Source organism: Molothrus aeneus, chromosome 5 (assembly GCF_037042795.1).
Source record: "Molothrus aeneus isolate 106 chromosome 5, BPBGC_Maene_1.0, whole genome shotgun sequence".
In the NCBI taxonomy this organism is placed as follows: Eukaryota; Metazoa; Chordata; class Aves; order Passeriformes; family Icteridae; genus Molothrus; species Molothrus aeneus.
In genome coordinates this window covers 68,529,112-68,546,154 of record NC_089650.1, presented here as the reverse complement: position 1 = coordinate 68,546,154, position 17,043 = coordinate 68,529,112, and the positions used below count along the sequence as shown (strand labels likewise).

The window sequence follows — 17,043 nt, the reverse complement described above, 5'->3', positions numbered from 1 at the left end:
TCATGAGGAAAAAAAGCCAGGTTCTGCTCCTGGACACAGCACCCACCCATTTTGTGACACTGCAAAATCACCTCAAAGGTTTTTGTCTCCCCTGAGCCATGAGGGGATGATTTGTCTCCTCCTGCTCCAGCAAAATCAGCTGGAGATCTACAAATGAATATATATGGCTTAAATACTCACTGCTGGAGCTTCCAGGAGTACTGAACTGGGAAGTCTCGAGGAATTTCCGAGGTGTGGATAAATTGGTGACATCCATCAGAGGCACAGGAGAGGAGTCTTTCACAAGGGACCTGCAGGAGGGGGAAGAATTAAAGCAAAGAGATTATTATTTACAATATTTGTTCCCAACAAATATCCACTTACTCCTTACATGTTAAGCCTAAGAAACAGATTAAGCCTAACAGATGTTCCCATTTCCAGGCCTTCTGTTAACTTCTAATCCTCCAAACTTCTTTATTCCCTCCAGAAACCTCCACCCTTTTTTCCCGCCCTTCACATTCATGTTTTGAGCCCACCCATGTACATCACTTCTCAAATGAACCTCCTTACTCAAAAATTAAAACATTTTAAAAATTCACACTGTATTAGTTGACCAACATGTGTCCCACTGCCCCAGCTGCTGGACGTGGCAGGGGGACACAAGCAAGAAATCATTTTTAGGAGAAAGAAATGTGGAAGGCTCCTACAATGGAGCTCAGGATGTTTGCTTAGAGGTCCAAATGCTCATGGAAATGTGAAAAAACAAGGGTTAGGCTTGGAATCCTGCAGAAGAACCACCCAAAGCAACCAGCCACCCTTGTTGCAAGAGCTGCTGTTATCAAATATCCACAATGTGCATCAGGGGAAGTGAAAAAAAAAAGAGAATCCAGAGTAAGAGAAAGGTGCCTGTAGCAGCCCCACAGAAGTGCAGTTAATTAGCAGTCCACCAGTCTGTGGCTGTTTTTAATTAAGATGAGTAAGGAAGAGACTGATGACTTGCTAGCAACCCTCCTTCCTAGAAATTTCAATTTCAACCAATCCTTTCTTTCATAAATTCATTTAATGCAACTGGCTACCTTGCCTTGCATTTTTGGCAAGCAGATTTTTATTCATTCTCACAATAAAACGCTGATTTATCTTTTCTCTGCATCTCTATTAAGTGCTGGCTCCCCTTTTGCTCCCCACCACTCCTACTGTGCAAAAATTATCTCCCAACCCAGTGTCTCTCTCTTTTTGAGCCACTTTTTTCCTTCCCTGAAACAACTCAGAATTAGGAAATTCAGGGGAAAATGGCCTGTACTATATAAATTTCCACTGACCACAGGCACCAACCAGGTAAGAAGTTTGAACCCCTTTAAAACACCTTGGAACACATCAAAACCAACACATTTCAGCTCAGACACTGAAGTATTGTGGCCTCCATCTCGTCACCTTAAGGTTGGGTGGGAAGCTTTAAAAACTTGGTATTTCCTACAAAATGAGCAGCTTTTCCCTGATCTGAGCCTCATGAGCATGACATTTGTAGGAGAGGGATAAGATCAGGGAAGGGAGAGAATGCACAAAGGAGCTGTGGGAAGCAGAAAAACCCCAAGAGAAAAACAGAGAAAAGTGAAAGAACGCGAACAGGCTCGGAGGTGCATCAACAAATCTGAATTTTCTGCTCTCCAAAGCAACAGTGCTGAGGGATTTGCATGTGTCTTGATTTGGAAATGGGGGTGTGTGTTCTATCCCCATCTGTCAGAGCTGGGGCAGTTCTCTCTGTTCATGGGGCAGTTTTTTCTTTCTCTCTCCCACAGCCAATCCTCCCTCCAGGAGATCTCTGCTGTCCATGGCCACTGAGTGTCCCTGCAGGGCTGATCCAATCCCATCATCCCATGGGGAGATGCTGCGCCCAGGGGAGGAGCCAAGCATTCCTACCTGGATCCAATCTGAGGTTTGGGAACAGCACAGCAGCCTTTGCCCAGTGCATTGCCAGAGGAGCAGCTTTCTGCTGCCCTGCATTGCCAGAGGGAGCCCAGGCCCATCTCCAGCAGCCCTGGAGCTGCAGAGGAAAACTCCCCCCTTGTGCAGGATCCCTGCTCCAGCAGAGCCACAGCTGGCACTGCAGGAGGGCTGAGCCACATTTCTCCTCACAGAGAAAAGCAAGGCTTCAAACAATTCTTCCCAAGAATATTTCTGGGTTTCACATTCTCTGAACCTCAGAGAAAGGAAAAACAATTCTTATCGTTTGCTGTGCCTGTGTTTGTGCCAAAGCAGAATGCAATATGGAGATGGTTTACCCACAGTGATGGTGTTTTGTTTCCTTGGCCTGTCAGGGCCAGGTCTGTGTGTGTGTATTGGGACTGTCAGGACAGTCACGAGATTCTGTGCAGTGTGTGCAGATTTGAGTGCTTGGCAGATTCAGTTTAGATGCAATGTAATATAGTGTAATATAATATAGAATAATACAGTATAATAAAGTAATTAATTAGCCTTCTGATATCCATGGAGTCCTCCTCATCATTCTCTCCCCTTGACAGGGGTTCCCTGCAAATTTGATACAGGAGGGCTGCAGCCACCATGGAATGGGACTGTGCCATCACCCTGACCCACAGGGTGGCAGCTACTGTTCTCACTCTGGCAGTGGTGTTTTGTACTATTACATTTGTATTTTTATATTTTCTTTTAATTTTTTTTCCTAATAAAGAATTGTTATTCCTGCTCCCATATCTTTGCCTGAGAGCCCCTTCATTTCAAATTCATAACAATTTGGAGGGAGGGGGTTTGCATTCTCCATTTCAGGGGAGGCTCCTGCCTTCCTTAGCAGACACCTGTGTGTCTGTTCAAACCAAGACAGATTGCCACCAATACCCTGACCCACAGGCTGTCAGGTAATTTCTGACTCTGTCAGTGGGTTTTTTGCACTATTATATTTATATTTTAATTTTCCTAGTAAAGAACTGTTATTCCTGCTCCCATATCTTTGCCTGAGAGCCCCTTTAACAATTCGGAGGGAGGGGCTTTGCATTCTCCATTTCAGGGGAGGCTCCTGCCTTCCTTAGCAGACACCTGGCTTTCCAAACCAAGACAGCATGGCAGAGATGCAGTTTGGGGTGCAGGGGTGTCAGGGGAGGGGCAGCTGTCCCACCCGAGGCGGGCTCTGTCCCTGCCGCGCTGCCCCACGCGGTTGGTGGAGCGGATGTAGAGGTGCCGGTGCAGCTCGTCGATCAGCACCAGGTGCAGATTCATCTTCTTGCTGTGCAGCTCCAGCCTCAGGTCGCTCAGCCCCTCCACCTGCAGGAGGGGACCCTCCAGGGAATCCACTGCTGACACCTGGGGGGAAAACAGGGGACAGTTTTTACAGTCTGGCCATCAATACATTCAGTTTTGCAATTTTCTGTGACAATCATATTTTCTGAAAAATCCTCTTTGCCCAGGATTTTCTCCTGGGAAGCTGAGAAGCCTCAGAGAAAAAGGAAAACAATTTAATCTCATTTGCTTCTCCTGTGTTTTGCTGCTTTGGAATGTGGTTGGAGATTGTTTATCCAACAGGTGATTGTTTCATTGGTTTCATGGGAATTGTTTTCCCTCTTTGGCCAATCAGTGCCAAGCTGTGTCAGGACTCTGGAAAGAGTCACAAGTTTTCATTATTATCTTTGTAGCCTTCTGTAAGTATCCTTTCTGTATTCTTTAGTATAGTTTAGTTTAGTATTCTTTAATATAATATAGTATCACAAAATAATAAATTAGCCTTCAAGAACATGGAGTCAGATTCATCATTCCTCCCTTTGTCTGGGAACCCCACAAATACAATAATTTTCCTCTTGGATTAGGGAATGTGTGAACCCCAGGATTATTCTAGCCTTAAAACCCTTCTAAAGCAGAAAATCTTGAAGTAATATTTCTTTATTTCTATTCCCAAATAAATTATATAGGAGGGTCAGACATCCAAATAATTCAGATTTAATGCGCAGCCTTCAAATATTAAGCATACATATAAAACAAGTTAGTGAAAATACAGTTCTTAAATAAAAATCAAAGCACAGTTTATCCCCAAATAAGAGGATTATTAAGTAGAAAAGTGTTAGAAGAAGATATGACAATGCTGTTTGATGGTTGCTATTCTTTCCATTACAGAAACACCAAAAATACCCATTATTCCAAATTCTGCAAATGGGGAGAAAAATGGCTTAAATTTAATTTGTTTAAACTCATGACTGAAAAAGCTTAGGAGGCCTCATCCTTTAGTCTGCACAAGGGCCATGTCCTGTGGCTACACCATTTGAATATCTGAAATAATGACCAGCTGACATCCCATGGGCGCTGAAATGCCCTAATTTTCTTTTCTATCCTAAAAAAAAATGTGGGCAAAACCCAAACACAGACAAACCCCATCAGGAATGACAAATCAGTGCCTAAAAGCAACACTCTCACTGTGCATCCCTCCCAGTTGGTTTTCTATTTAACAGAGATTTCCAGTTACTGATAAATAAATGATGGCATCCCTCTGCAGCTTCCAAACTCTCAGTGCTGATGTTGTAAGAAACTGGAAAGAGCATGTTTGGCATGCAGAGGTTTAAAATAAAATTTAAAAACCCATTCCCTGCTAACTGAGGATGCTGTCAGTGAAATAAGACATTTGCTTGCACTTCAGGCTCTGGGTTCAGAACAAACCTGTCAGCCAAACATTAAAAATTAAAAGCCAAGATACAGTGAGCAGCCAGCCCAGCCAAGGGCTGCTCCCTCAGTACCAGTAAATATTAACTCTGCTGAAAGAACATCCATCACCAGAGTATTCCTTTGCTGGCCTCCAAGCCCAGAAAAACTTGGAATATCCATGGGACAGCCAGGCTTTTTATATTAATTTTTAAGTCTCCTCACTTGCCACACTATACTGTCCATCCTCTGCCTTCCCAGTATCCATCTGGAAACAGTTGGGGAAGTTTGGCCATCACACACCATAAAACCACCCCAAAAATGATGGAAAAACCCAATTTCCTTCTCTCCAGAGGAGGTGGCAGAGCTCATCCAAGTGGAGGAGCTCAGCAGACACCACGTGGGAAACTCAGGCAGAAGTGGAAATGTTCATTCCTCTCCTCTTCCTTTGGTATTATTCCCCAAATTTCCCCATTCCAAAGGCACTCTACTAAAAGAACATCCATCACCAGAGTATTCCTTTGCTGGCCTCCAAGCCCAGGACAAAATTGGGATATCCATGGGACTGCCAGGCTTTTAAAATTAATTCTTTAATCTCCTCACTGTCCATCCTCTGCCTTCTCAGTATCCATCTGACAATAGTTGGGGAAGTTTGGCCATCACACACCATAAAACCACCCCAAAAATGAAGGAAAAACCCAATTTCCTTCTCCCCAGAGGAGGTGGCAGAGCTCACCCAAGTGGAGGAGCTCAGCACGTGGGAAACTCAGGCAGAAGTGGAAATGTTCATTCCTCTTCTTCCTTTGGCAGGAGGAGCTTTTTTCCCCAAATTTCCCCATCCCAAAGGCACCTGAATCCTCCCCAGTTGCTTCAGGGAAGCTACAACTGCCCTGAGAGTGGACCAAAAATCCCACCAGAGCAAGGAGCAGGAGCAATTTATCACATTTTAGACATTTGTCATACTGAGAAAATGAGTGATGAAAAAGCAGTCAGAAAAGAAGTGAAAAGTGACATTAAAAAAACCCCAAGACATTCAGGAAGAGTTTTGTCTGAAACACAAAGAATGGGAATTTAAACTTCCCACTCAGCTCTGGTTTTGTCTTGTCAGTTCCTAAAGAGTTCATTGCTCACGAAAAATATTAAGGTCAAAAAACAGCTCTAAAGGACATCTTAAAAAAATAAAATTGAACCTTCAACCATTTACTCATGTTCATGGAAGTCAAAGGAAGGTTGGTTTAGATGACAATAGAAATATTATGCTAAAAACCAAACTAAATATTTTTCCTTTCTGCAGTTTGGCTTACAGAAAGATGATTTAGGTCCTGGCAATAAAGCAGCACCCAAGATTATATTCCACAATAAAAAATTTGAGATGAAAACCTTTGTGTGCTGGATAAACCAGCCCAGAACAGCATAAGTGACCAAAAGGAAGCAAAGCCATCAATAAAAAAATGCACAAAATTAAATATACACTAAAGGCAGATCGACAGTGGAACTCTAGAAGGAACTTTTCTGACTTTATGGCCCCCTCAGCTCCTAACACACCGAAATTTGGATTATGCAAGAGATGCCAATCAGCTTTCCCCGATTTTTAACACTCCCAGCAGCTGCTGGCTGAGTCCAAAAGCCCTAAAAGATGTGGGATTGGATAGAGAGAGGAAGAGTTATCCTGCAAGACTCCAGTTGATAAGGGAAAAGCAGCCCAAGAAAACCTGGAAATGAGATGTCCAGAAGGACTACAAGTGGTTCCAGGCTCCAGAAAAAGCAGCTGATGGTCACTCCTGGCTCTTCTTTCTACACACACAGCTCAGTTAAATAGAAATAAAGTTATTTTTTTGTTTGTTTTTCTGCAGGGGGATCCCAGCATTGTGTTAGACTGGCTGGACACAAAAGATAAGGACAGGTAAAAGAGCTCCCCCACATGAATCTTTTGGCAGGGGCTGGGGTGCAGAGAGGAGCCCCAGCCACACAGAGCAGCTGGAAAAGGAATCAACAATAAACAAGTTGTTATTCTTGTGGAAAAAAACTGCTTTACAATGAGTAAATTGTACCAAAAGAATGGGCAGTGCCCAGCAGCACCTCCTTTAATTCCTGAATTCAGCTCTCTCTCCCATTGAAAGCTGCTCATGAACACACAATAAGGGTAATTTAGTCAAACACTAATTAAAATATTGGCCTGGATTAGCAGAGAATTTGGCTTAGATGATCTGATAGTAATTCCTTATGCTCAAATCTCCTTATCTCTCTCTACTTATTAGTACCTACAATGAGCAAAGACCCTTTAGGAAACAGAGATGAAATAAGGCTGAAAAAAGAGCTGTGCTTTGTAGAAGCTAAAAATTGCAAGTTGATAGAAAATAACCATGGCACCAGCACCATTAGGCAGCTTGTTTAAAGGTCACAGGCAGTTTAGAGCAGGACTTAATTGCCTTAAAAAGAAAACACAGCTAAACACTTGCTTAGTGTAAGAGGAAATTTGGAAGGGTTTAATTCAGCATTTTACAACAAATGAGAACCTAAGTGTTAACAAGGTATTTGTCAAAATTCTTTCTTTCCTGACTTCAGCCAAAGTTTCCCAGTCTGCTTACAGTGGAATCTGTTTATTCCCTCAAGGGTTCTGCTGAACCCCCACAGGCCTGGAAGTCAGCAGAGATAAAGACAAAAGTCTCAATTTTTTTTTCAGGGTGGAGGAAAAAAACCAAAATAATGATAGAATTATAAAATCATGGAATCATGGAATGCTTTGGGTTGGAAGGGACATTAAAGATCACCCAGTCGCCATGGGCAGGGACACTTTCTGCTGTCCCAGGTTGCTCCAAGCCTTATCTAACCTGGCCTTGGACACTTCCAGGGATCAGGAATCCACAGCTTCCCTAGGCAAGCTGTGCCAGGGCCTCACCACCCTCACAGGGAAGAATTCCTCCCTCAATTATTAATTATTTTACTAGAAAACCAAATCCTTTCTGGCTGGGAAACCAGTCTGTTCTGAATTTGGACAACGGATATAAAAACATGAACACAGAACTGAGAAAGGTTTAGAGGAAACAATGTGGTGGGTCATAATTTGAGAGAAAAAAAAAGTTGTACATAAACACAATCTGACAAAAGGGAAAAAGCTGAGCCCTCAGAATAAAAGAGTAAATAAATAAGCAACAACCCAGAAGGTTGCAGCTGCCTCGCTGATGAATACAACAATGCTGACATTTAAAAGGAGAATTGATCTGCTGCCTTTACAAGGGACTCACTTTCACAAGGTACAGGAAAAGAAAATGACTAAAAACCAGCTGAAATAAGTGTAGGCAGATCTAAACAAGCAGGTCACTGAAATTCATTTGCAGGAGATAAGGACTGAGCCTGCAAACTGCTGTGGAACAGCAAAGTCCTCACCCTGCAGCCTTGGGGACCTGGCAGGGGGCAGAGAGACACAAGAGCCACAAATTGCCTCTCTTCCCTGGAACAGAATTCCCAGAGCAGCCCCTGGGTCCCTGGAAGTGTCCAAAACCAGGCTGGACAGAGCTTGGAGCAGCCTGGGATGGTAGAAGGTCCATGGCAGGGATGGGCTGGATGGGCTTCAAGGTCCCTTCCCAAACCTGTCAACCAAAGTGCTGTGATGTTGGATTAAGCCATTTTCTGACCCAGAGATGGGGCAACTAAAATAACTTATTAAATAAGTTATTAATAATTAAAGTTATTAATTAATAATCAATGTTATTATTACAATAACATTGATTGTTATAGTGACAATATTAGTGATAGTGCTTTATGTACTTCACTGTGCACAACAAACAATAAACAAAACCATCAAAGAAGTTTTTTCTGTTGAAGAGAGAGGGGGAAATGTGGGAAGTGGATTTGTAGAGAATTCTCAAAGCCTGACAGAGAGCTCACATCTGTATGCAAACGTTGAGACGAGAAATGCTGAGTTAGAAATGCCCTGGAATGGGACAGACATTGCTGAGAGAGAAATGGAACTGGAGATGTTCCAAAGGGTGGCCTTGCAAATAAGACTGGATACTTTGGAGAAACAGAACTGTGAAAGATGCATTGCAGTGGGACCCACCTGGGGTAATTTTAGATTATTGGCATTTAAAGTATTTACAGCAAGATGATAAACCAAGAAACACTTATAATGTATTGGAATTAAGAAATAATTGGCTTCTGATTGCGATGGGGTGAATTAGAACATCTGTATTGTCACACCCTTCACATGAGAATCAAAAGGGAATAAAAGTTTTTAAAATGCCTCTCAGTTGCCCCATCTCTGACTCAGAAAAGGGCTCAATCCAACACTGTGAGAGGCAGAACAGCAGCAAGAAACACGCCCAGGTGCCACCCCATCCCTGTGCCACCCACTGCCTGGCACAGGAGCGTGACAGATTGAGCAAAAGCCATGGAAAAAACAACTTGAGAAAAGGGAGGGGAATGAATAAAGCTGTTGGACATGAGTTGTACCTGGAGAGCAGTGAGAAAATGTTTACTTCAGCAGGGTTTGTCTGTGTTCTCTATTTTTACCCACCTCAAACCTCCAAATCACTCCTAAGTCTATTAGCAATAAAATAAGCAAGGAGCTCCTGAATTTAAGGCTGCAAAATTCCCACATTTTTGATGGACAATGCAGGGAATCACAGAATGGTTGGAATCACAGAATTCCAAAACCCAAAAGCCTGTGAAGCACTCACAGCCTCCACTGCTGGCAACACTTAACAAGCACATGATTAAACTTGCTTTAAACTGCATTTATATCTTTTAATACCAACCTTGACAAGTTTTATCAAGGCTGTGTTTTTAATTCCAATATCTTTTGGATATAATGGTTTTCAATTCCAGTATCTTTTGGATATATCTTTTGGATTTAATATCTTTTAATTCCAACCTTGACACAAGTTTTATCAAGGCTATCAAGTTTTATCAAGGCTGTGTTTCATCTGTAGATTTGTTGCAGTATTTTGGTTGCAAGGTGAATCAGGATGAAGCTGAAAAGTGATGGCCCTTGAGGATGGGCCAGCCAAATAATAGGATACAAGGAAAACTTTGAAAATAATAAATCCAAGGCTTGGGAATTGTCTGCTACCAAATTGCCACAGCACAGTGTGAGGTGGCATCCAAACAAATCAGTGAATAGGAATTTTTAAGATGACCCTGAACTTAAAAACCACCCTGGTGATCCTAAAGCAGAGAGTCTTCAGGTAAAATCATGGAAAACAGGAAAAGCACCAGAGATCAGTGATGATATTCCTGAAAATTCCTAAAAACAGGGAAAGGAGCAAAGGACCCCAGGGGATGAGGATTAATGAGGAGCTGATGGACAGCACTGGGTGGATATTCAGGTGAGGGAAGAAATTGCTCCCAATTTTGTTGACCTTTCAAAATCTTGTAAGACTCAACAAGCAAAAAGCAAAGAAAGAGCTGTAAATTATGATTATGGTTCCTTTGCAATATTTTGGGAAGAGCTGAACTGACTCCCCTCCATGGCATGAAAGGATTTGTGAGCACAAAAAGGGGGGGACTGACACAGATGACTGAAGCTGAGAGGGTTGGAAAATCACTTGGAAAGATTCTTTGCTACACACACGAAAAAAGGGCTCAGTTTGCAGGAAAACAGCTCATCCTGGGACAAGCAAACTGATCTGAGGGGGGAAGGAGAGAAAAAAATATACAAACAAAAGTCAAAGGGTGATTTTGGACAGACCTGGCTGAAACACCTTAACACAAAGGACAAACAGCTTTTATTTCTCTGAAGTGTTCCAATGGCAATGACCAAACACTGCTTTCCCTCTGCCAACTTTTAAATATTTATAAAATTATGTTCCTCACTTGCTGTCCTTTCCTCCAGCTAGAGAAATTTAATTCTTTTGCATTTGCCTCAGTCACCCATCAATCATTCTCCTTCCTCCTCCACTCCTGTAATTCATCAATGTCTTTCTAGCAACAAAGTGCTGGAACCAAAAGTGGAGCTCAAGGAAGACAGGGGCTAAAAACAAGAGGTTTATCCAACTGCTCACTTGGACCTGAACACAAATTCTGCAATTTCTCCACCACTATGGACAAATGACTTCCCAGAAATGGCAGAATTATCCACTGGCATGACAGAATTACCCAAGACTTTTTCCTTTCACTTCTCATTTCCATTTTCATCCCAAATGTTTCAAATGCTTTAGTGAAAACTGAATTTATTACACCTTTCTGCCAGCTTTAAAGCTGCATTTTCAAAGCAGTTCAATCAGATTTATTTCTCCAGATTTATTCAATCTGGATTATTTTATAGTGTCCCATAACCCTTCAACAAGTTTTTCATGGTGTTGCTGCAATGTTTTATTGGGGATAAAATTCTCTTCTACATCCCAGAGTTTAAAAAAGAATTCCTGGACAGCCCAATGACTGCTGGAAAAGCATCCTCTGTATTCCAACTCTGCTCCACCTCCACCACAGCCTGATTTCTGATTAAATTTGTTAATAAATAAGCTTTTACCAGCTGAAATGAAGGGTTGTTATTAGCAGAGCCAAGAGCCCCCTGATGATGCTCTGAGGAGAGCTGGGGTCAAGCATGTGGCCATGTAAATCAGCTTTAGGTATTAAAACTTCCTGCAAGAGACTGCCCTGATAAAGCAAATTACAGCAGGAAAAGAGTGAGAGCAAGTCATTGAAACTGTGTCCAGGGGAAATAAAATAAAAGTGTTTTTAAGGGACAGAAATTTCATGTTCTAATGTGTTTAAAACTAGCCTAAAATTTATTAAAAAATAATCAAAGCAGTATTTAAGGAAAAAATAATTTTTAAAAAATCTTAAATATTTAAAAAACCCCTTAAATTTAGGGAAAAAACAGGAAAAAATAGAGAAGTGAGGTGAAAAGTGATCTAAGAATAAAAACCCAAATCCTTCTGCATAAAGAACTTATCAGTATTCTATCCAACTCAACTCAGATCCTCCTTGGGTGGCCCCAGACCTTTCAGACACACAAAGCCCACGATTTCTGTGGTTTTTGGAATCACCAGAACATATTCCAGGTGCACATGGAATTAATAAAATTCACAAAAAACAAGGTGTCTCTTCCTCACCTGTCCCTCACCTTAAGAAATCAGATTTGCCAATCATTAACAATTAACAGAAACATCACATGAAATGAGACAAAAAGAGAATTTCAAAGCAGAGCCAAGATTTAAATTTACCTATAAAAAGCCAGGATGCTCTGGATTTTTACAGGTAAATTTAAATAGGTTTCATTTCTACAGGATCCCAAACAAACCCAGCTCTCTTATCCCCACTTAATTCCAAAATATCAAATTCTTCCACGGCAGCACCTGAATCCCAGAGCTGCACTAAGGAATGCAGAAAAACCAAATGAAAGTGTTTTTATTGATTTTCCTTGTTCCAGCTGAAAGGCAGGCAGTAAATAAAATGCAGGCTGAGAACTGCATTGTTATTTTTATTTATTTCATTATTCCAGGCTACTGCAAGTGTAAGAACTCTGCTCACTACAAGGCATTTTCAATTGAAAGGCTCTCCTTGTGCCATCCTGAGGACAGCCACAGGTGGCAGCTGCAGCCAGGGAATAAAAATGAGATTTTTACATCTCAGCCATGCCCAGCGCTACAAACAGCCAGTTTTGCAAGGAGATGTTGGCACTCCAAAGGATTTTCCAGAAGATTAACATGGAATGCAGAGGAGGTTGTTGAGGAGGACACAGAATCAGAATTTGGGTTGTTAAACCTCATCCATGGCAGGGACACCTCCCACTGTCCCAGGCTGCTCCAGCCTGGCCTTGGACACTGCAGGGATGCAGGGGCAGCCCCAGCTGCTCTGGAATGAGATGCTCATTATGGGATGAGTAAATATTTTGCACACAGAGCAGAAACATTTCAATATTTTAAAGCCCTTGTTTGACTCCCTCTTCCCACAGCAAGTGGGGCTCCTTGTCCTCACTGCTCTCCAGGCTGTCCCTGCCTTGAAATTTCTCCTCTATCTCCTTTTCCTGTGCCACCTTCATTTGTTTCCCAGAGCAGCTGGGGCTGCCCCTGGATCCCTGCAATGTCCCAGGAAGGATTGGAGCAGCCTGGGACAGGGGAGGTGTCCCTGGAATGGGCTTGGAGGTCCCTTCCCACCCAAATCATTCTGGGATTTGGGACACTCAGAATCCATCCCGAGGGGTTTTTATGGAAGTTGGGGATGGAAAAGGGAAGGGAGACCCTCCCTGGAGTCCTGAGATTCCCAGTGAAGTCCCTGGGTCCCAAAATCCCTTCCTAGAGAGGAGTCGGGGTGGGGATGGATCCAATCCCAGGCTGGGAGAGCTGGGAATGGAGGGAATTCCCTGGGAGAGGGAGACTGGGCTGGGATTTTGGGAAGGGATTCCCAGAGCAGCTGGGGCTGCCCCTGATCCCTGCAATGCCCAAGGCCAGGCTGGAGCAGCCTGGGACAGTGGGAGGTGTCCCTGCCATGGATGGGATGGGATTTAAGGTCCCTTCCAACCCAAACCATTCTGGAATTCCATGACTTCTGCACAGCATTTCCACTTTTTAACAGCCCTTCCTGTTCTGCCCCTGTTGTCCCCCAGTCACTCAGCTGTGTTGTAAAGTCCTGCCTTTACAAACACAAACCCACTTTTTTTGTAAAATGCCAAATGTGCAGGGAGAAAGTGATCAGCTCCAAAAAGTCCTCCTGCTATTACTCACATCACAAAGCAGAGCAGATATATATATATATATATATGTATATAAAAATATATAAATATAATTAATTTCCTGACATTAAAAACCTAAAGTTTAAGTCTTTAACACTGGAAAAGAAAGAAAAGTAGGTGCTGGAGCATTCCCTGCTTCTGGAGAAATAAAATACTGACAGCTTTTTATTTCCTGGGAAAAAGACACAGGAGAAGGATGAGCCTATGAGGAAAACACCAATTCCTCACTCTGCAACACAAGGGTGGGGGAAGTGAAGTGAAGAATAATCAAAAAGCTCCATCCTTCCTTCTTCCCACCTTCATTCTTCCTAATAAAAAAAATTCAGGTGGAAATAGCAAAGATCCTCCCTCTTATCCCATGGATAGATTTCTGCAGTTTCAGTGTTTATTACCTGCCTCAAGGGCAAATCCAGACACAAAACCAAAGCAGCCTAAAGAGTTTTGTTCAATTATATGACATGACCTTAAATTGCTTGATTCAACAATATTTCTTCACTGTTTTCAGCATTTCAGCTCTTAAATTATAGAAACAAATGGCAAATATTAAGTTTTCCCTATGGGGACCTCATGGGTCAACAATGGAATCAGAAGAATTAAAGCAACAGCACAGATCTCCACGATCTTGAGCTAATTAATTTATTAATTACTATGCAGAGCATAATCAGTGCACAGCCCAGTGCTGGGGAGATTGGACATGAAACTGTTTCCTGCAAGGGTGAATCCCCTGCCCTGGCCACTGCTGATCTCTGCTCTGGCTTCTGGTGGTGTGGAGCACTTCCAGAACTTCTCCTCTGCAAGAACTTGGATTCCTCATTCCAGCAGCCAAGCCCAGGCTCCCAGGGAAGTGACATCAGTGTCCCTGATGTGACAGTGGGAAGTGACAGTGACCCTGGCCCCTGCTCACTCCCCTCCCTGCAGACTGTCCTTAGGAAGCTCCTCCTGGTTCAGAATTTCCCCTCAATAGCAGATCACAGAATTATGGAATGATTTAGGTTGGAAAAGAGCTCTCAGATCATGGAGTCCAACCATTCCCAGCACTGCCAAGGCCACCACTGCCCCATGTCCCCAAGTGCCATATGCACATGGCTTTAAATCCCTCCAGGGATGGGGATTCCATCACCACTGCTCTTTCCATGAGGAAATTCTCCCCAAAATCCCCCCTGAGGCTCCCCTGGCCCAGCTTGAGGCCATTTCCTCCTCCTGGCTGTCCCCTCTTGTCAGGGACTTGTGCAGAGCCAGGAGGTCCCCCCTGAACCCTTCTCTTGTTTTATATTAAACAAAAACCACCCACAAATGGCTGCACGTGCACTGAAGTGCCCCATAAAAGTGAATATTGCTGGCAGTAATTCAGTGTGTGAAAAAGCAGCTCCATTTCAGGCAAATGTACAAACTCACTCTATCAAAAAGGCACGTAAAGAAATGGAAAATAAGTATAATGCATTCCAGCTCCAACAGGCATTTTAGCTGTTCCAGACATTCCCAAATTCTCCAAAGCTTCACAATTCAAAGGATGCTGGAAATGGGTTCTTTTAGACACCCTGTAATGTGCAATTATAGGACAGCAAACCTGATCCTACTGCCTGTGCTCCTGGAATTATCAAGATGCTGGAGGAACACACAACAGGAACACCTGATATTTGTGTGCTGCTCTGGCTGGATACAGAATCAGAAAGAAAAAAAAAAAAAGCTGTCACTTAAAAAAATTAACTTCATACAAATGTAAGCTGTCACAAAGTACCTCTGCATTGTGTTTATCCAACTGGGAAAAGCTGCCAGTCTTTTATTAACAATCCTTGCCTGCATTACTCAGTCACTGCACATTAGAACCAGCAGCTGGAGAGTTTTGAGTGATAATGAAACCTGTAACAAGCCATCCTCAGCCTTCTTTTCCAAACAATAAGGGAATTAAAATTTCAATTTAAATGCAGAGGTTTGAAACACGCTTCAGTGGCAAAATTACTTCAATTAATGTGAGTGGAATACAAAGAGCAGGCTGCAGGGATGGGATGCAGCAGGCTGGAATGATGCAAAGGTCTGATTCCTACTGCATGGATCACAGGGCTACAGGAACAGCATCAATCAGGGCTGCAAGTGCAGGGGGAGGGCTGCAAACTCCTGCTCAGAGCACTCTGGGCTTCTCCTGAGCCACCAGCAGCTGTTTACCTTGAGGGATGAAACCAAAGGACAGGCAGATCTATGGACACTGTGCCTCCCTGACAGATCAGCAATGATTTTACATAATGTTCCTATCATATCAAAGGAGAAGGGAATTATCCCCAGCCAGTGAGTGATTACAACATCACAGCTCTGTTAACACAAGATGGCAAAAGCCAATGAGCCTGCAGTGCTTTTTGGCCAGGGAAAAGCTCCAAATGCAGGTGAATTACTGTTTCTTTATACAGGAACATTTGTCTTCAAATGAGAATTGCAAGTGTCAATGAGTGGCTGAAATTGAGTGTTCAATTTCCACTTGAGGTTTCTCTGCATTCCTTGATATATATTCAAAAAAGCTCATGAACTAACAGCTGCTTTTTATATCATTACTATTTGATTTATTAGAAAATATTTGCTATGCTGAAAACAAAAAAACAACCAGAGCAGCAGCAGAAATGCTGCAGAGGTCTATAAATCAGAGAGATCTAATGCTGTCTCTCCCTCATAGCCACAGGCAACTTTACTCAAGCACACATATTTATATACACAGAAGTGTTTATATTTAAAATAACCGTATACAAAACATTGCAAACCAGTAAATATCAAATACACAGGTTGAAAACCATTTCTAAAGCATAATGTATGAGAAATCTTAAGCAAGGTTATTTTTCTTTTTACATTTCCTAACACGGATTTCCAATAGGAAATAGATTATTTGTCTGGCATTTTGAAAAGAATATTTTTAAATCAAAAAGGAACCCACAAAAAACAAATAAACAAACAAACCAACCAACCAATCAACCAACCAAAACAAACAAACAAAAAAAAAAAAAACCACAAACCAAAAAAACAAACCAAAAAGCAACCAAACCAAACAAACTGGTGAAAAAAGCACCAACATTTCAACTCCTACTGATGGCAACTGTGAGTATCATGTTTTGCTACCTACACTGGACATCCTTAATTTCCACCTCCTTTTTCCCATCTGACAATTGAAAATATCAGGCAAACACCACACTTGGATTCCCTCGTTTCTGGAGCTGCTCAAGGCCAGGCTGGGCAGGGCTTGGAGCAGCCTGGGACAGTGGGAGGTGTCCCTGCCATGGCAGGGGTGGCACTGGGTGGGATTTCAGGTCCTTTCCAACCCAAACCATTCCAGGATCCTGTGACTGCAGCAGGGCTGGCACAGGAGAAGAGGAGGAACAGAAAAACAAAAGGAAGGTGGTGGCAGAATGGAAGCAGACACGAGGATGTGACAGAAACAACAAAAACCAGGTGGGTTCCACAGGCCATGGGATGGGAGTGGCCTCCAGCTGTGGGGAATCCAGCACAGAGATCAAGGTAAGGTTTACAAAATCATGTTTAAGGTGAAAGAAGATAAAGCAAAAAAGGAGGAAATTAAAGCTCAGGGTGACAATTTTCAGCTCTTTCTCCTGTTGGGTAATGACTTATTAAAAAGAAGTGAAGAGGCACAGCTAAGAGAGACAACAAAGGGCAGTGAAGGGGAAAAAAACCAAATAAAATATGGCAATGAAAAGATGGCCTTAAAGGCATTGTCTGGCAAAGAGGAGGAAGAAACAGAGATAGCACTTTTGCCTCTA

At 42.6% G+C, this 17,043-nt stretch overlaps 1 protein-coding gene across 1 annotated transcript in view; it reads right to left on the bottom strand.

Annotated features, from left to right (window-relative positions):
* The window catches only part of EXOC4 (exocyst complex component 4), a 351,428-nt gene that overhangs the window by 304,356 nt on the left and 30,029 nt on the right, over positions 1-17,043 (bottom strand). Inside the window, exons 4-5 of the mRNA XM_066550131.1 lie at positions 3,107-3,291; positions 181-290 (exon numbers count right to left, since the gene is read on the bottom strand). Coding sequence (XP_066406228.1) covers positions 181-290; positions 3,107-3,291 — 295 coding nt within the window. The remainder of the gene's footprint in view (positions 1-180; positions 291-3,106; positions 3,292-17,043) is intronic.